Below are 20,782 nucleotides of genomic sequence, written 5' to 3' on the forward strand. Positions count from 1 at the left end.
TTTATTATTTTTAATGTCTTGCCAATTTGATGGATATAAGGTGGTACCTCAGAGTTGTTTTAATTTGCACTTCTCTTATTGTTAGAGTTTTAACACATTTTCAAGCGATCATTAGCAGTTTGTGCGGGCAGCTAGGTGGCGCAGTGAGTAGAGCACCGGCCCTGAAGTCAGGAGGACCTGAATTCAAATGTGGCTTCAGACACTTGACATATGTACTAGCTGTGTGACCTTGGGCAAGTCATTTAACCCCAATTGCCCTGCCCAAAAAAAAAAACCAGTTTGTGTTTTCTCTTTCAGAAATTTTCTGTTCATATCTTTGGATTGCTCATATATTGGGGAATAGGTTTTACTATTATAATCCCCTATGGATTCTAGAAAACAGATTTTATTTTACTTGCTATATTTACATTTGAGTAGCTAAGGATTTTCCTGTTTGTTTTTATTTTGAATACATTGCTTTTTGTTATATGATGTTTTTTATCTTATCAAACAAACTTCGTCTCTAATAATTTCTCCCATATGTTCAAAAGATAAACATTTTTCTCTTTCAAAATCGAGATGATAAATTTTCTTTCAGAATTCCTTTCCCTAATGGTTTTTATAATGTTGAGTTTGTAAAACATGAAGCCTGTATTTGGTTCTATTTCCTTGTTCTCTCTTTTGTACTGTTGATAACACTTTTCTGTTTTATTAAAGTATTTGACCCTCTTGATCAGTTTCTTCTCCTGTATACTCTCTCCTCTCTGGATTTTCATGACACAACTCTCTTCTAGTTCTCCTGCTACTAATCTGATTGTTCCTTTTCAGTCTTCTTTGCTACATCTTCATATCATGCTTACTAACTGGGGGAAAACCCAAGGTTTGTCTTGGGCTTTCTATTTTTGATCTGTACTATCTTGTTTGGCAACCATGGGTGCAATTATCATTTCTTCTGGCCACTGTGTGGATTCCTTTTGCTTGACTATGCTTATTTGTTGCAGGTTTTTCCCCACTCTCTTGGTTTTTAATTGGGAGAGGGGGTTCATAATAGTAATGCCAAAAAAGAGGACCATATGTTTTTTTAAATGCACAAAGGAGAAAACAAAGTCAAGAAGGAAGCACAAACAGGACAATAATGTGTAGATGTGGTGTGAGATGAAGAGCCAGGTTTCATAATAGAATCCTCTTTTGCTGTATGTATGGAAATATTTTTTAGTGTCAAGTTCAGAATGAAAAAAGTATTGTAAAGAAAGACAATCAAGGCTTTGAGACATTAAGCAGCCTGCCCCAGAATACATGACATTGGTGTAGTACAAGTGCTTTCTTCTCTTTTTCTTGTATATGCAGTACACAATGTTATATAGCTCTTTACCAGCTGGAAAGCTTATAAACTAACTTGCATTTCTAAATCCTTAATACAAATCCTTAATATAGTAACCAAACTAATTCCTTTGAAATGTAATAGAACGTAAACATACTTTAAAGGAAAAATTTAAATGTTTTCCTAAAATTTCTCACAGGTTCAAAGCAGATGTTTAAGAGAAATGGCAAATATCTCAAAAATAATTTTTTTATGTTTAAGGAGCTTAAAAGTGGTTATAAATTTTTGGGGGGCATATCTGGAAAATAGCTTTAAAGTAAGTTTTAGAGAAGAAGCGATAGAAGTGGAGAACTGAAGTGTTTCTGGTTCACATAACTAGCAGAACTAGTCTTTTTCTCTTAAATCAAAAATTCAGTTTTTATAGGTTATAAGAAGGATCCAGAGAATGAGAAATAACAAGTGACTGCATCCAAAGCCCTAAAATTTGTTGGCCTACCAGCCTATAGCTCATTTTGATTCATAGCGGTCTTTGGCTTCTTCATCATCCCATGCACCTGCCTAAGACTCTAAGCCTGAGCTCTAATCTCTTCTCCCCTAGAAGCTCTACAGTAAAATGGAAAGAGGACTGGCCTTAGGCTAGAAGACCCAAATTCAGATCCTGATTCCATTCTTAGTAGCTGTGTATGGTTTTGTACAAGTTGCCTAACCTGTCTGAGCCTCAGTCTCCTCTCCCTAAAAGGAAGATAATAATACTTACACCATCTCACAGGGTTGTTGTAAGGAGAGTCTTTTGTAAACTGTAAAATGTTTCAAAAATTTAAGCTAATATTACTAAATGATCCAGAGCTAACTTTTATGTGCATTTCTGTTGCTACCTTTTTCAGTCTGCTTATTCTCACAAGAACTTTTCTCTTTTCCCCAAAGCCATGTATTAAACTAGATAGCATTACTAAAGCCTCAAAATTTTTAATTAATTGCAATCTCTATTCTTTTAGTATACTGTATAAGAGGTAAAGTTCCCTGTGCCTTAAGCCTAATTTCCTTTTGGTTTCTCGTACCTACCCTGGACTTCCTCAGATAATTGTAGTATTATAGAACACTGGGTTTAGAGTCAGTAGATTTGGGTTTGAATCCCAGCATTGCTACTTAATATGGAACCTTAGGCAAGCTCTGTCCCCTCTTGAGGCCTCAGTATGAGACCTAAAAGGGTCACTTTCAGCTATAAAGCCTATGAAACCTAAGAATAAGAAAAATAATAGCTAAGTATTTGTGTTTGTTTTCAGAAAGTGGGTGAGCTCGAGAACACAGGATCTCATTCTCCAGAACAGGTCAGATTGGTTCCCTTGATTCAGTCAGCACCAAACACAGCACAGCAGGATCTGCTGAGATCTGAGAACTCTGAGGAGTGTGAGCGACTTCGAGGGATAGTGAGAAAGCTGAAGGGGGACCGGAGTGCCCTGCAAGCTCAGCTGTCTGATAAAGAGTACGTCTCTTTGCAACACAGCTACCCTCCTTCCACCATGTGAAAAAGTTCTTGCTTCTTCGTGTTAAACAATTTTGCACCTGAAGTAATCTAGCTTTGTTTGGGGGAAATCCATCTTTATGCTAGGCCCGAAACTGGCAGTGTTCAATAAAGAATTGTTTACTATGCTGAAATTTCTTAGACTTTGGCTTCAAATTCTGCTTTAGTGGTAATAAAACATTTGCTGAGTTACCCTTAATGCTTATAAATTACGTATATCAAAAATCACAGTTAAATCACAGTATTAGAAAAATTACTTAAAATGAAAATCCAGGTCACATTCCATTGCAGTGACTTCCAAAGGAGTTTCCACTTCTTTTTATAGTGAAATCTTACCATATGTTGCTTGAAATAAACAGGCCATTGACTGAATTGGTTTTTTGTTTGTTTGTTTTTTTACCATTATAACAGCATTTGATCCAATTTTATATCCTTTTCATTTTTGTTGTGAGAATTTGGTAAAGCAAAAGAAAATTTTGAATTTTTTCCTATTCAGTTTTCTTCCTCTGGTACCTTGTTTTTGGTGCCTCTTTTAGTGACATAGTGTTCTTTTCTGCTCTGACTAGTTACAAATCTGGTCTAGGTTAGGATAAATATAACTTTTAGAGATTGAGTTTATCTGTATAGTTTCTGAGTATCATGCTGTTTGGTTGGCAATTTACTTTGGTCCTAGTGATTTAGGCCTCTAAGTTCTGACTTTTTAGAGTGCTGTCACACAGAAGCCAAACCCTGTCGTTCCTATTATCCTTCTGTTTATAATTAAAATGCTGTATTTTGTGTGAACAAAGTAACACTTTAAATTCCAAATTTGAAAAATTCACATTTAAATAGATGGCATTTAAGGTAATTGTTTTGAATAGCAAATAATTTCTGTAATCATTTGATTAAGCTAGATAATGATAAGTAAGAACATGTTAAATGAACACTGAAATTTCCCTCTGGTCCTGTATATTCAGTTTGGAAATGAAGCAGTTACTACAGGCAAAAGCTGCTTTGGAGAAGGAGCTGAAAAAAGTGGAAGATACAGAGAAAGACAGAAAAGAGAAAGAAGATACCATGAGGTAAATGGATTGAAGTGTCCTGAATTTGTAAAGAGAATACAAAATGCATGCTGGTGTATTTTGAATGGGGTCAAAAAGTGCAAAAATTTGAAGATCTGATCTGAAAGTATTGATGAGCTAAAAGCAGAAGCTGAACAGAAATGTTTTGCAGTGAGAGTCATCAGTAAGAAATTCCTGGAAATGATCAGTTGAAGAGGACAACTTGATTTGTTTGGGGTGGGGGCGGGGGGGGGGGGGGGAAAGGTGAATAAATAGTACTTTAACCTTTTCTTTTTTAAGAAGGTGGGAATTTAAACAAGTCAGGAAAGGATATATTTGCTGAAATATAATGTCTTCTCTCCATCTTTAGTGTTTGTAATGAGGAATTATATTTTTCCCCTTCTCATTGCTTATTACAACCATTTAACCTAAGTAGGATAACACTTTATAATGGAACTATATGGTTCCTGCTCTCGGGCTTATATCTATTTAAGTTAATGCTAGGTCTGAGTCTAAGCCAGGTTTGGTTATCTGGTCCTGTGTAATTTTCATTTTGTCTCACTAGGTTTTGGGGTCAGACAAAACACATTATTAATATCAACATGACTGTGTTATCCCCAGGTCATTCCCAGTGTGTCAGGACAACCTAATGAGTGCCTATTTCTCACTGTGGGACATTCATCAAATTCCACCATTCAAAAGAAAGATTATGATTACAAGTAATATTTGATCTTTGCCCTTACCACTTCAGAGAGGAAATTCAGAGACTTACCAAGAAGTTGCAAGCGACGGAAGTAGACCAGAGAAAAATTGAAGATGACCCCATGGAGATAACACATGAGGTATAGCGTAGCTGTATTTTCCCTACCCCATGTTCAGGCTCTGAGGGTCTCTCAAGCTAGTTTTAAGGGATGGTTTTAACTTTCTTGACTGGTTTTTCACAAATGAATTTCCCATTTGTTATCGTAATGGGTTTCTGTATCTTAAATTATTATTTTGTAGATTGAAGTTTATAATGCATTTATTGGCAGCAAGTTGGCTTCTTGAACCAGTACCCTGCTCTTACTTCAAGAGTTGGTGTTGCTCTTCAGTTACATTTCTTTCTAGGACAGTAAATTGGTAAGGCATAACAAGCAAGGATACATTTCACTCTAGCACTTTACTTCACTACTGTTCTTGAAGTATGCAAAAAAAATTCAAAATTATAGAATTTTTCAAATGTGTAATTGTACTTAGAGGAGAACTATGTTAGAGTATAACTCTTGAGAAGAAAGGATTTGGTTAGACTGTAAACATCTTGTTAGAAGTAAATGGAAGATGGGTAGATCTCTGTGCATGTCCTAATGAGCAGACAGATGCCCATCTGGACACACCCACACCCCTTTTCCTTGCATTTTGTTTACAGGCCTACACGTGTGGATTTTGAGGCACTTGGGCTAGGTTGTTAAAGGTTTTCTTTTTTGCCAGCAGGTACCCTGGCTTGGCCCCTGCCAACCTTGAACCTGTCAGAAAGGTACGACAATCTTCCCTTAGGGAGCATCTGCTATAGCCAGCTGATTTGCTGTATACCACTATGAAAGTCACAGCCTCTTTAAGCATCTTAATTTTCTCCATCTGTAGAAGGAGGGGATTGGACTAGTGAATTTCTGAGGTTCCTTCTTGCTGTAACCCTCTGTTCCGGTAGAGGTTGGACTAGATAAGCTCTGAGGTCCCTTCCAATTCTGAGCTTCTGTGCTTCTCTGTTGTTTCCCTGCTAACTTTTTCTTGGATTCTTTTGAATCCATACTGTGGAAAGCCAAAGCAGAATCAAGACCAGACTGAGAGTTTAAACATTAAAACCCCTTAGTCTGCTACATGCTCTGAGAGAAGCACAATGAATGCATATGACAGAGAAGGGCAGTTTAGGCTGGATTGTCCCCAAAACATATACCTGAAATAGGGAAGTGGCTTATCCTGCCTAATCTTTGCTTTCTTTGGCTATAGCTCTTTGTTCATTATTGTTAAAGGAAAGTGGAAGATTGGAATAGATTCTCAGCTGGCAGACCGATGTCTTGTCTTCTACGTGGTACACAGGGACCATAAATTCAGTACATCTTAGTTTCAAGGCTTTATTCCTTTTACAAGAAACCATTTTTTTTAAAGGCTGTGTTTCTATGTGGTTTCCTGAGCGCCTTTAAAAAATAAGGATTTAAAAAGACTAAAGTATTCTTTGTGTATGCCACCAATTGAAAATGAAATTTATATTTAGTTTTTCTTTTTCTTTAACAAAATTGATTCATTTATGTGCCACTTTTAATTTTATGGTTCCTTATCCTGTAATAAGCACAGAACTATAAGCACCTCAACTCTTGGCATAGATGAAAAAAAAATTAAGTATTTAGAAAACTTCACTAGCACAGTTTTAGTTGAAAATTTGGATAAGCCACAAACCTGACAGCTAAGCATGGAAAATCAGGTTTTCCTATAGTACAGGCTAGTGTGACTTCTACCCAATAGCTCGTACAGTGATAGCTTGTACAGTATTGTCTTGTTATTGACACACGCTGCTGTCAGGAGAAATACCTATTAAGCAATTTAATCCTGTTTCAGTCCTTCCTGGAAAACATTTTTCATTGTTGAATAAAGCATAATTTATGCACTATACCAAAGGTGTATTTTTGTATTGGTTTTTCCAGTGTACTGGGTTATATACTGAGTAATGCAGAAACACTCTTCAAATCATGTGGAGAAATTAGCCATTTTTTGAAAGTTCCTTTGTTTGCCTGAATGCTCAGATTTGCTGTGAGATGTTTTCTAACATCAGGCAGGATCTCCAATTGGAAACAGAATGACAGCGAAGTGGAGAGTTCAGTCACCTTCTCTGTATCCTAAGAATACAAAGTCTCTAATCACTTGAATGACATAGCATTATATATAACCAAGTTGTATTGTTTTTCCTGCTTTAGGTTTCAGATAAGATAATAATATTTAGCCATACATTTCTAATTATTTTTGGACATATTATAGAAAATAGTTACAAAAAGAATGCTGACTTCAGGAAGAGCTTCTGAAATGACACAGAGATGTCTTCCCACATAAGCTCCAGCTGAAATCAGTGCCTGTCTTTGCTGTGATTTCTCATAGCACCTTGCTCACACTTCTTTTTATGTACATATCAGATTCTATCTTAAACATCTCATCTCATACATAAACATAAGGGCAGGGACTGTGTCTTATTTTTCTTTTATCTTGTATCTTATACATACTGGGCACTCAATCAGGGTTGTTGAATGAATGAGTGAGGGAAGGAGGACTATCTTGAACTTGAAAAATTGTTAACCATATGAAACTCATATTGTATATATTAATTCTCCAGTTTCCTTCAGTAAATTTGAATACTCCTCTTAGAATTTTAACCCTTGTGGAGAAAAGTTCCATGTTCCTTGAGGAATAAGGATTTCCCCACATGTTTGGGGATGTGTTTTTTTAGTGTCTCTTAGATTAAAGCTCATCCCAGTTCAAACTCTTCCTTAATCTCTCCCCCCCGAGATGTTTTCTAGGCCATTAAAGGAAAATAAGAGACAAACATGTCTGTCCTATTTTCTTGTCTTTTCAGCATACTAGTTTGGAGACTTAGAGAAGAAATGGTTTTAGTGCAGTGAATGCCTATCTTTGCACCATTGTGTTAGACCTAATTCCAATCATAAAAGACAGTTCTCTTGTACGGTGTTCATTTCTTTTCTTCATTCTTTTTCCTTTCATTTTCTTAAGGATCTGAGATTGTGTCTGGTTATCTGAATTTAAGGATGGAGACATGTATCTGGTGCCCGCCAAGAGGTTTCATCCCTTTACTTAATCTCAGTAATTCGGCATTGAAATTAACTTGATTAAATGCTGAGTTGCCATATCAGCAGGGTCTCCTAACACCTTTGCCTCCGTAGTTATTGTTTTGGCTTCAGAGTATTCAATGCTCTAGTCAGCAATTGAATTTGTCTTGGCTAAGATTTGAGGTAATTTGGCTAGTGGCTCTACAGTTGAACTCTGTATTTTTCATTTTGGCATCTTTTTTTCTTCCAAAACTGGACAGTCTCAAACTACTCTTATCTTTATAGAAATAAAGCCTGTACAAAGCTGAGAAGCTGGGTAATATAATGACATTTTTTTAAACTCTGTTAAAGCTTAGATCCCTATAAAGTTATATTCAAAATGTTCGCAGCAATTGCTATTTTTAGACATTTAAGATCTCTTTGCTTCTACCAAGAGAAAATCATGTTGATTATTTTTTTTCTTCCTAATTCCTTTCCTAATTTTTGAATTTGCTTGCTATAGACCATAAATTGTATAGTAAATAGGTGATAGAGAACATCTTTGGAAAACAGGGTATTAAAGTAATTGACATGACAAGTTTTTATTCCAATAGCCTTTTTTTGTTTGTTTTTTAAAGCAGAGGAGCCAAGAGTATCTAGTGTTTATTCAAAGAAAGGTGAGGCTATTGGGTATGGTTGGAGTAGTCCTCTAAATAGGGAAGAGAGGTCTGGATATTACTAATTGTTAGTGATCATTTTAATGGAACAGCGTAATCCAGCTTGTTACCTCTAGCCATTGCCTTAAGGAATTGAAATGTGTTATAATTTGAAAAATTAGAACTTGCTGCCATGTTGCTTAAATAAAGACTTCCTTTTCTTCAACTAAGTATGAAGTATGTTAATATGTTCTAAGAGTAAGAAACCTCGCAGGCTGCAATCAGATGCAGTTGTAATCACCATTCTTCCCCATCACACTTACAGTAAATTGACGAGTTGCTCCCTTCAGTAGATCATCAATGTCCATGAGATTACAGTACTCTGAGGGAAGGGAGGGTCTTTATCAGGTAATAAAATAGGGTGACTAAACCAAATTACAGAAATCTTGGGAGAAATTAGGTTGGTGGGCTTAGCTAATTGTTCTAGGCAGTATTCTGTTAAAAACCAGTTATTGACCTGGCCTAGGCATTTGGCCTAGTTTTAAATTTTTAATAGGTTTTTGGATTGCTTTCTTTATGAGATCTTTTTCCAATAACTTTGTCTCCACCGAGTTTAGAGATTAGTATTTTCATTGTTATAAATATGAAATCAGGACATATAGACAGAAAATGTGGACTAGAAAACTGGTGACACTGTGGAAACAGTGACAATTTGATGGTTATAATGGAAAAATTTCTTTCTTCCAACCTAAACCAAAACTGATATTTATCATGTTTAACCCGTGCACCACCTATGCTTTCTGTATATTAAGCCAAGGTAAAAACAAAAAACAAACAAAAACTCAGGACTTTTCCAATTATCTCTGTAACAACATCAGAAATTTGCTTTTATTCATTCATTCTAATTTAAGATATTATTTATATTGTAAACCATTTTATAGGCCTAGTGACTCAGGCTCCTAGAAATAGTAGTAATGCTAGAAATGCTTCTTGGCCCCAGAAAGTTAATTCAGACTCAAAATTCTCCCTCCTCTGCGCCAACCCTAGGATGTATCTTTCCCACAGAAGAATTTGGCCCATTATTTGATATCAGGTATCATAATGTTGCCATTGATCAGTCATGGTGCTGAGTAACCCAAGAAGCAGGTATTCTTTGTTCCATCCTTTTTAGTGCTGCTAACTTGATTTGTGACCTCAGAAAAAAATTAATAACCCTCTCTGTGCTTTAAGTGTTCTCCAGCTATAAAATAAGGATGCTGATATTTTTCACTTATCTTCTTAGGGTGTGAGAAGAATTAATTAGATAACATCAGGAATGCTTTTTGAAACCTACCAGTAAAAGATTGAAGTATTGCCATGCTGGCAGGATCACAAGTGATGTCATGGTTTTTTTTTTTCCCAACAAGAAGAGTGCTGCCAGAAAGAAGTTTAGAGACTTTAATGAAAAATGACTTTGAATCCATTTTACAGTTTGTACTTTGTTTCTCACCAAAGATTTTGTCAAGCCGAGCAGTGGATACAACTTTTCTCCAAATTAAAAAGCATGATCAGAATATCCTGCTATCATGCGAAGTAATATCCTGCCACCTTACCTGATAGTTATCTACCTGCTTCTGCTTATTCATTTCCTTCCATGACTCATTCTTTTCTGTCTTGAATTTCTTGCAGGCTCAAGAAGATGCCTTTATCTCCTCCAACATTGCCTATATCCAGACTCAGCAAGGTACTCTGTCGATTTCAAGTAATGTGTCCTTTCAGCCTCCCATTTTCCACTCTGATGCAAGAAACAAAGTGCACAGAAGAGATAAAGCTGCCAGAATTATCCAAACTCAATGGAAAATATTCAAGAGAAAGGTGATATTTCCTGAAAAGAAAGTAGTTCCACGTAGCTGTCACCTCTTCCTGTTCTAGATCCTCTAGCTTTTCACTGACATTCTTAGAAAAGCACTTTCCTAGGAATCATAGACTCTTAGAGCTGGAAGGGACCTTAGAGAGTAGAACCATCAGTGGGTCCAGTCCTCTCATTTTATAGATGAGGAAATTGAGGCCTAGCTTGGTGAAAAGATTTCCCCAGTCGCACAGATAGTCAGCAGCAGAGCGTAATTCCCAATTGAGTACTCTTTCCCACTGTCCCTTGCTGTCCCACTGCTGACAAATGGGTGAGTGGCATTATCCCAAAAGCCTTCTCAGTAAGACAGATGAGATTAAATCCCATATACTTAATCAGACCTGGAATCTACAGTCTCCAACTTATGTGTAACAAACATGCGTTTCACATCATTTAATGTAAAAATCATAGGACTTTTGCTTTGCCCATAGAAAAATAAGGCGATCGACCCACAGTACCCAAAAGTTGTGTACTTTTGAGTTATTTTTCTAGTAGCTAAAATGGATTGCCCTGAAGCCATTCATATGCTCAGAAGACAATCAGATGAGTGAAATGATTAACAGGGGCTTGGGGTGCAATCTGCCTTACCATTTGCCTGATCAACTGACCTAACTCTTCCACAACTCTTTAAGACAGCATGTATCTCTGACCATATAGTCAAGGCCTCTTATAACAGACGAATGTTTCTAGCACTCTGATATCTGGAAATTTTGTCTCTAATTTTGTTAAAGGAATGTAGACTGGTTTTTATGGGACAAATACTATTTACTTGACCTTGCTTATAGAAAAGTATGGGCGCAGAGAAGCTAAAAATGTTCTCTAAGAATAACAAAAAGATTAAGTATATGTAGGGAGTGTTACATGATTATGGAAACTTATACATGATATAAGTACTAGGAATTCAAACAACGTTAAAGCTTAACTAAACTACCACAAGGGAGGGTGGAAATTAAACCTTACTGTATATATATATAAAAACTCACTTTTCACACACTAAATGTATAACAAAGAATCTTAGAGAGAAAATGTAATTTGTTGGGTTGTCAATATTTTATTTTTGCTTTGTTTTGTTCTTCTAAAACAACCATGGAGTTACCTGTTTTCCTGAACATTATGATACCTCTGCCCCAATGCATGAGATTCCCTATTTGCATAGTCTTCAAAGAATAGTTGTAATCCCCACCTCCTGGTTGAAGGAGTATATTACTATTTTGCAAGTCATAGTGAACCTTTCTATGTTTGTAGGCACAACAGTGGAGCTGCCAGAGCAGTACTTAGCCCAGAACATATACTGTCCCCTTCCCTAGGTCCCTTAATCTTCAGTAGTCATCCAGTTTTTCCACTTTCATTCAGCTTCCCTCTCTTATTTATTCTGCAGGTATCAATCTCAGCTAAAGTACCATCTTCTGTAAGAAGCCTTTCCTGATCCCCCTTAATGCATAGTGGCATTTCTCTATTGATTACTTCCAATTTATCTTGAATTTGTCTTGTTTGTACATCATTGTTTATGTGTGTCCCCCACCCCTGTTAGACTGTGAGCTACTTGAGAGCAGCGACAATCTTTTGCCTTTTTTGTATCCCCAGTGCTTAGCATAGTGCCTGGCACATAGTAGGTGCTTAATAAATGCTTATTGATTAACTGACTAACAAGATGGATTGGGATTTTCCCTTTTCAGTTCTAAGACTGTTCTAGTAGAATTCAGATTCTGACAACTTGATTTATTTTGCTAAAAGTGCAATGTAATGTAAACCTGATGGTGCTGATATGGTCATCTGAATATAATTTGTCTGTATTGTACCTGTTTATTTTAAAACCTACACCTCTAATAAGGTGATCTAAAAAAGTTCAATCTGTAAGTGGAAAGACCCAGTGCTTCACAGTTTCTGGCACTTAGTAGGTGCTTGATAAATAAATGCTTATTAGTTAAGAGTCAGTGTACCTGGGCTTGGTTCCCATGTTTGTAAAATAAGAATAGTATGAAATCACAGAATCACTGGGTTGGAATGGGCCTCGGGGGTCATCCAGGTCTGACCTGCACCTGAACAGGAATACTCTTTCTACTTGGAGTTGAGAAGGAATCCTCTGTCACCATCATGTGGAGAGACCTCCAGTGGTAGAGCAGTCACTGCTTCCCAAAACAGCCCATTCTACTCTCAGGCAATACTATCTTCCAGTATTTATTCTCTATCTAAGAGATATTTTGAAGATAAATGATATAATACTTGTACAAAGCTTTGAGTCTACAGAAGAAATTGTGTTTTCTTTTAATTTACTGTATCTAAAGTTTAAGCCACAGCTAAATTTGAAGCTAACGGTTGGGTGGTCTCCGCTTTTGGCTTGTGTCCAGCATTTCTGTAGGTATTGTTAGAGTTAGGAATAGTGATGCTAAAGGTAACCACCACTCTTAACAGGGACAAGTAGGGTCTCAGAAAATAGAAGTGACTTTGATCAAGTAATCCTAGGATAGTTCCAAAATTTATTATTCTTTTCCATCCTCTTCTCTGGGTTGTGACAACTAACCAAATTCAACAGGCATATTAAGATATTTATTCTGCCCAAGGCACTCTTTTAGATGCTGGGGAGGCAAAAGTGAAATAGCCCCTGCTCCAAAGGAGCTTACATTCTACTGATATATTCATAGTCTTCAGCTTTTATTCTGTAATGTGCTGATTGACCTTTTGACCTCTATATACCTTGGACCTCATCTTTGTGTCATGTGCCCACTCTTTACTCCTTCCCATTAAAATACAGCTTTCTTTCACTCCATTCTGCATTGTCCTGGTCCTTACCTCATCTATTTGTTGTTCTAGTGATGGAAAGATCTCTCTGTAACGTTGTGCTTTTTACTTACATAGGTTAGTTATTATTAAACGTCAGCTGGCTAACACAATGCTTATCATTAGTGACAAACTAATAGAGACTACTTCTGATACTTAAATGCTTTACCTTTAATTTGAGAAAGTTTTGTCAGTAGACTTGTTTTCCTATTTATGTTCTGTTTGGGTCAGGGTCGTCAGTGAGTTTGTGTTCTCTTAGTACAAGTGTGATAGGCAGTAGGGGAATTAGCTGGTGATGAAGAAAGACTTCATTGTGCTTTTAGTCCGAGTTGTGTTATTTTGCTTTTATCTCCATGATAACTGTGTTTTTCAGTCCCTTAGTTGATTTAATAGCGGTAGTAAGGGGAAAAAATGGAATCCGCTGGGGGAAGAATGTGATTTTAAAAGTCCACAAGACCTTCTAATGTTAATTTAGAATTTGTTTTTCTATTTCAGAAAAAAGAGGCTAATCTGGATGAGGTAAGTGTGGGTTATTGCACCAATAATGTAACATGAAACGTCAGGGGATGTTTTAATATTGAGGCTTATGAAGTTTGCGTGGGTTTCAGAGGCATCTCTTTAAGTACTCATATTTTAATTAAAACAAATCCCATTATTAAATTTAGAATGAAAAAGTGACATTAGCAATGAGATTTTTAAGGCCATTTCAATTTTTTTTTCCAAATATATGATGTGATTTTGATGTTTCATGATGAGAGGAAGTATGCAGCTCTAAACACTGTATATGTGTGTATATATTATGTATTAAACATATACATACATTATATATATATACTCATATAATACACAACTATATCTATATCTCTATAGAGTTCTAGACATGTAGTTCTCCTCAGCTGCCTCTTTATTGAGGACTGGGTCATCTTTTCTGAAAGAGTGAACAGAATAGGTTGATTTATGTTTTTCTGAAGTCCTGGGAATCTCCCTACTTCTCCCTCCCCTACTTTTCTCACTTCCTTTTCTTTTTGGAAGGTACTGCTTAGTATTTCTTCTCTGTGTCAGCAGTTCTGTTCCCAGTTCATCTAGAGTGGCCTTTTGGATCATTAAGGAGAAAGATTCTTCTACTCATAGAGGCTTAGCATAACCTTCACAGTGTTTCTCCATTCCTACCTCCATCAATCTGAGGAGTACTTCATTTTGATCCTCTTTACCTGGGCCCTGGTTGTATAGCATTTCAGTAACTGCTAAAGATAACCACTCTTAATGGTGTCAAGTAGGATGTTAGTAAAGAGAAGTGACTGGCCTTTGATTGTTACCCAAGAAAGCCTAGGTTAGTTCCAAAATTTATTGCTCTTTTAATATTTTTTCTTCAACCAACTGATGTTCAGGTACTTTTCTTTATTACTTTTTTTTTTACTTACATTGTATGTGACAGTTTCCTCAGCTTCATCAAAAATCAATCCTTCATCCAAATAAATCTATGATCCTATGATCCTGCCTTAAGAAAAACTGAAATGCTTTCTTTTTGCCTGACAGTTATGACAAAAAGTGTCTGGACCTTGAAACTAATGTTCAGTTTGTGCTCAGTATGTCTGTCTATTGTTTGGTTAAAATGAGATGAGAGCTCCAGTTCCCTTGTCAAGCATTTGGTATTTTTAAGCAAGAATGAAGGTAGGCTCATTCAAGGTTGGTTATTATTAACCCTACTTTCTGTCCCAGAGATAGAGGGCAGAACCTGTGAAGTCTCCATACTGACTTCCAAAAATAGAAGAAAGGGAAAAAAAAACATTTCTTTGCCATGCCAGAAGGGCCTGTCAGACTCTGCCTTATTTTAGAATTTGTGTATGAAGTAGTCAGAGCCTTTAGATAACTAGACTCTAATATCAAAATATTAGCACATGCCTTGAGCTGTCAAATATGGGCCTGTATTAAGTAGCTGGAATGTAATTACATTGACAAGTACCATCATTTTTAGATTTCCAGCAATCAGTTTGACAATTAGGCCAAGGATCAGTGGGTTTATTCTCAGTGTGTATTGGGATATTTCTGATTGCAGTAGGTTTTGTGAGTGAGGGGGAGAAAGGTTCTTCTTAAACATTTTTGTGATTATGCAACAGTAAGGGAATTCATTTTCTTTGTAGTTCTACCTTTTCCCTCTTGAATCTGCTTTAATTTGTAGCTGCCATCTTTCCAGGGAATTAACATCCGTTTCTCTCTTTCTCCCTGCTAGGCGGCTGCTGTGCTGCAGGCAGTTTTCAGGGGACATTTAGCACGGGAGAAGCTGTTTTCGAGCGATACATTTGATTCAGAATCTCCCAGCATGCCCAGCTTTCCAAATAAGGTAGCCATCAAGACGGCTGGACACAGACCCAATATGTCACTTTCCATTTCTTCTTTTGGTGCAGTTTGTCAACTAGGAGAAGTACTTAGTCTGTTAAAACTTTCTCACCCAGTGGGCTTAACCTAATGCTCCAGGCTGTTGTGTATTTTCAGACCCCACTAATTTTGCCTCTGGCCCAGCCCAGTTTTACAGGTTAAATTGCTTTTGGGAGGGCTGGAGAATAAAGTAGAATATCTTGTCTTGTTGCTAAGATATAAGAACCCCTATTTTAGCCACTACCTCCCACAAGAAAAGACTTGTATCTCAACAGCTTTCAGAGTATAAGAACCTCTGATCAGGTGGTTGTTCACTTAATAGCATCAGTAATCCACTGAACCAACCAAGGAAGGAGGTTTTGCTCTTTGTCTATCTTGTATGCAGGGTAGTGAACCTTAACTTTGCTGTGAAAGGTTTGATGTCAAGCCTTTACTTTCCTCCTTTGATATCATTACATTGTAGAGATCCAACACATCCCGCTGTCATAGTTCCTCAGTTTTGATGGCTGATGACAAGGAGGAAGACGAGGCTATTGCAGTCATCCAGTCGATTTTCAGGGCACACTCAACACGGATGGGATACCAGTAAGTCAGAAGCAGCTGGTTCAAAGTGTGATTCGTTTTTTGTTAGGCCTATTTCTGTATTAAGAGAAAACATAGGACTCGAAGGCAGAAAAAGGAAAATTGCCAGTGCCACAGTCAGCCAGGAATAACATCTGATGGCATGTAAGCATTAGGTAGATAGTATGTTGCAGCCAGCTGTTAACATGTCAGCTATTTGTGAGCAAGAGTCATGGTTTAGGGATTTTTTTTGTTGTTGTTTTTTCCAGTTCTTTTAACGAACAGGTAGTGCACTGTGGGCATGTGGTGAGCCTTAACTGATCAGATTTGAAGAGGCCTTGGGATCTCATCGTTGTGGAAAGATTCCATGATCACTTTGCTTTTTTTGCTCTGGGAGAAAATATATAGATAATGTTTTGGCTACCTCTTGGCCTAAGTAACCATGACTCTGTAGACTTCCTGTATTAATACTTTTTTAAAAATGTGTAATGTTGGTATTTAACAGATGAGATACCCCAAAAGGCCCAGAGTAGACTCCTTCATTCATTGCACAGACTTTTTTCAACAGCAATTCCATAATCTAATCTCTGCCCAGGCTTTACAGTGACTCTATCCAACAAAACTTCTTCCTTTGATCTATAGAGCTCCCCAGCCTTCTTTGCAAAACCTACCTAAAGACATAATGCACCAAAAGACTAGAAGGGGGAAAGGAATGGTGTAAAAAGCCTGTTAATGAACTCTCAAAATCTCAACAGGCTGGACCTCCATCTTCTCCTTTGTACAGTGAGTTGTTAGCCTAGATGATCTCTAAGGTACCTTCCAGCTCTGAACATTCTATGGGTCTATAAATAAGTCTTTAGCCTATTTGCTAAAGTTTGAGTTGTTTCCCTGATTATGACTATATCTTTCTCCAGATCCCTCTCTTTATTCTCACAGGCAAAATAATGAGTCCTGCTTTGGGTCTCAAAACCCTATAATGTGTCCTTTAAAGACCTTTTTATCTTTTTTTTTTCCAGTGCAAAAGCAGCCTCTGATTCTCCCATAAGTGAAAAGAAACCTATTTCAGCAGTATGTGAGAAATCAACCTCTCTAGTCTCTGCACCATCTTCTCTTGGTAATCTCATTTTTAAAAAAAACTTAGATACAAGGGAATGTTTATTTTAAGCCAAGAGGTTAGCTGCTCTAAGTTCCTTTTTATGCAGGAAAATAACAGGGCCCAAATAATTCTTTAAACACTATACCTTGACTGAGGTTCATCTTTGACACTGCTTCAGATTAACACAGTTCATCCATGCCTTTTTAAAATGTACCCAGAAGGAAAGAACCCCAATTTATTCCCATTATTTAGTTTGTAGGAATATTTTAATATTAACTATTAAGGTATCTTATTTATCGTTCCCCTAATCCAGTGTGCCCTTCCTTCTGTCTCTCTCATTTTTAGACCAGCTCTTGCTGGGAAAGAGTGGTTTCTCTACCTTGACTAGTGGCTTTTTTTTTGCTTGTTTGTTCAGAAAAATAACTCTCTAATTTCCTTTCCTGTTTCACTAAAGCCCAAAGTAACATTATACTACAATTAGTAGATTACATTTGGCATCTTAACTTCATGATCCTGAGGTCCTTTCCAACCCTGTGAATCTATGAATGAAGTATAGGCTTCTGTCTGTCCATTGGAAAGCAATAATAAATTGAGTTCCTTTATCTGCAGTGTCTGATGTGAATATCAGAATAATGCTAACCATGAGCAATGAGGAACCATTTGATTTTATAAGTAAAACTTTTGAGATTTGGAGATACCATTCAACCACAAAATATAGTCTTGGGGTTTTCATTTGTGAACATGGCACTGAGTGCAAACAAGAAGTATAGAGGGATCCTCTACTGTGGTGGTGTTTTAGACTGATAGTCTTATTCTCACTTACTGCCATTCAAAGAGTCAATCAGATGGAGACCACCCCAGGCTTTATTGTAGCTCCTTCTAATCTAAGAGACAGTGTCTCCCCTCTTGGAGGGGTGGGGGACAGGGGCAGGGAGATATGGAATTTTCTGAACTAATAAAATGGAAATGTGCAGAGAGGAAGAGATAAAATCATTTTAATCCAAGAGTTTTATTTGCTTTGCCATAGATACTCATCTTTGAAGTTTCTGACTTTTGAGTTATTCTAGGTAAAGAAGATAGTGAAGTTAGTAGTGAAGAGGCTGTAGAAGAACTACCAGCTGACGATGATGAGAGTATGCAGCCAAGAGAGCTGAAGGCACTGGTTCATCAACCCTGTTGTGGTGAGTGTCCAAGTACATTCAGTGAGTCTCAGAGAAAAAGCCTGAGCAGTCTCTTCTTTCAGCATGGGATTGTTCATTTGTTTGCTCACTGGGAAACATCCACCCTGCTGAAGGAACAGACAAGACAGTTTCAGTGAGAGGATAGGACAGGACAGCTTACTGGTCTGAGCACACCTGGGCTCGACATCCGCACTTCCTGACTGGCCTGCCATGGGCCCCCAAAGAGTGAGCTCGGGATATCATTCCTGGAGAGCTCTGCCTTTTAGGTCGTATTTCTGTCCATTTGCACCAGTGTTCCAGCTCTTCTAAAATTCAATTCTGTGACTCTTAAATCTGACCAAATTGTCTAAGCAATGTGGTCTAGTGGAGACGGCACTGGACTTGGAATAAGGAGGCCAGGGTTTGAGTTCTGGCTTTGACCTTTACTGACTGTGTGACCATAGGGAAGTCATTCAGTCTGTCTGAGCCTTTGTTTCCCCATCTGTAAAGTGTGAATTATAACACTTGCACTTATTACCTCACTGGATTGGTGTGAGAAAAGCTTTGTGAACCATAAAATGCCAGAGAAATGTATGTTGTGTTGTCAGCAATGGTAATAAAGCCTAATCAATGTATGCAGGGTAGTAGATGGTGGGTCAGCCTTCAGTCATGAAGACTTCAGCTCAAGTCCTCTCTCTGACACACACTAGCACAGTGACCACAGACACATCACTGAACCTGCCTGTGGCTCAAACACAGACTAAATCACAGGTCTCTGTTTGTCTCTATATATCAGTCTTTCTTTGTCTCTGTCTCTTTTTCTCTCTCTCTCTTTCTCTGACTCTCTCTGTCTCTCTTTCTCTGACTCTCTCTCTCTCTCTCTGCCTATTTGTCTCTCACACACATACACTCATACGCACATGCATAAGAATTTAAAAGAAAGGTCTACAGATGCTTAAGGCACAGGAAGCTCAGTTGGTTTCCCATGTACCAGGGTGCTGAGAATGCCTTCAGATAACTTTCAGACTCCTAAATAGCTTTGAGTAGTTTAGCTCCTTACTGGCTAGATTTTTTTGGAAGTTTCCTTGTTAAATAAGAGTAACTCTGAAGTCAGGATTTGTTCTTATGCCTAAAATTAATGTGTATTCATGTCATTCAAATACTTTACTTTTATCATTCAATTTTCACTTAGGAAATGAGTCTGTAAGAAAAGCTAAAATCATCAAGACAATTTGGTATTCAAGCTGTTGTTTAATCTGATTATAGGAAACTTTTAAAAAGCCTTAAAAACAAAATAAAACAAAAACCTAACCTAAATATAAGTAACCTTGAAGGTTGATCTTTTAAATTCCATTTAGATTCCACTTTAATCTTATTCCTTTTATTTCCCAGAAAGTTACAGAGAGAGAGAACAATTACAATATCTGAAGCAGGATTGAATTGTAGTTTTATTCTCTGTATCTCAGACATCATAGCTGTTGTGACCAAAGAATTCATCACCAAGTGGTCAACCCGTTGTTGATGAACCTCCCTATAATTGGTCCTTGGAAAGCAGTCCCGGTCTGTTGTAGAACCATACTCATATCTCAATTAAGTGACTAATCACCTTAATACTTACATCTTTATGAACCAGCTAGAGAAGTATCTTTTTCTTGGTACCTGGAAAGAGAGTACACCTTTTCCCAAACAGTTCCATCAGTTGGACCATTGAATTTGAATAGCAGTTATGTTGTTATTTAAGATTCATAGTCTTGATGGAGTTATCCAGAGTAGTGTTTCAGAATGCTCTCCTTTCTATTAGTTTTGTAGAATTGCTTTCTGAGAATAGGTGAAAGGTATCAGACATCATGCAGGTGAGAAGAAAAATAATTATAATTGTGATAGAGTATTTGGAGAGATGATTTACCTTTTCATGAATCATCTTTTCCTTTTTTCATTTATGCAAGATATGACTATAATGAAGAGAGTCTTTAAAAATATACATACTGGTTCTTACGCATCCAAATGAGTGCAGTCTTTTTCAAAGTGACAGTCACTTTATTTCATTGTCCTTCTTTATTGAAAGTAAGTTTAGAATTCCTTTGTGAGAGTTGCCTTTGGAACCTTTCTGCCCTTTCTTGTATTTTGTTTTTTGTACATTTTGTTGTTATGTCTTGTTTTTACATCGCCTTTATTTCTAAATATATCCTCCCTCCTTTCCCAGAGAGCCATCCTTCATAACAAAGAATTAAAAAAGGGGTGGGGGGGGGAAGAAATTCAACACAACTCTCCAACATGTTAACCAAGTCTGGTAGTTTATGCAGTGTTCCACACTCCTACAGAGTGCATCTGCAACAGGGATTTTTCATCTCTTCTTCAGAGCCAAACTGAGCCGTTATCATTATGTGGCGCTCAATTTCACTTTTGTTCCTTCCATTTACATTGCCGTAGCTGTTATGTGTTTACGTTCCTGATTCTACTTACTTCATTTGGGATCAGTTCACATAAATCTTCCCAAGCTTTTCTGAATTCTTTATACACGTTTCTCATGGGGCAGTAATATTCCATTCCATTCGCATGCCACAATTTGTTTAGCTGTTCCTCATTAGGCATCTGTTTTGTTTTCAATTATTTGTTACCA

At 37.2% G+C, this 20,782-nt stretch overlaps 1 protein-coding gene across 4 annotated transcripts in view; it reads left to right on the top strand.

Annotated features, from left to right (window-relative positions):
* IQCE (IQ motif containing E) overlaps nt 1-20,782 on the top strand; it is a 79,149-nt gene that overhangs the window by 52,014 nt on the left and 6,353 nt on the right. Inside the window, exons 13-21 of one of the 4 annotated variants that reach the window (XM_036741295.1) lie at nt 2,584-2,783; nt 3,779-3,883; nt 4,614-4,704; nt 9,972-10,157; nt 13,465-13,488; nt 15,200-15,310; nt 15,809-15,930; nt 16,923-17,020; nt 18,070-18,183. In XM_036741295.1, coding sequence (XP_036597190.1) covers nt 2,584-2,783; nt 3,779-3,883; nt 4,614-4,704; nt 9,972-10,157; nt 13,465-13,488; nt 15,200-15,310; nt 15,809-15,930; nt 16,923-17,020; nt 18,070-18,183 — 1,051 coding nt within the window. Of the gene's footprint in view, nt 1-2,583; nt 2,784-3,778; nt 3,884-4,613; nt 4,705-9,971; nt 10,158-13,464; nt 13,489-15,199; nt 15,311-15,808; nt 15,931-16,922; nt 17,021-18,060; nt 18,184-20,782 lie in introns of all 4 variants that reach the window. The other 3 variants (XM_036741294.1, XM_036741296.1, XM_036741297.1) reach the window with 3 other exon arrangements.

The sequence above is a fragment of the Trichosurus vulpecula genome, chromosome 1 (assembly GCF_011100635.1).
Source record: "Trichosurus vulpecula isolate mTriVul1 chromosome 1, mTriVul1.pri, whole genome shotgun sequence".
Classification (NCBI taxonomy): Eukaryota; Metazoa; Chordata; class Mammalia; order Diprotodontia; family Phalangeridae; genus Trichosurus; species Trichosurus vulpecula.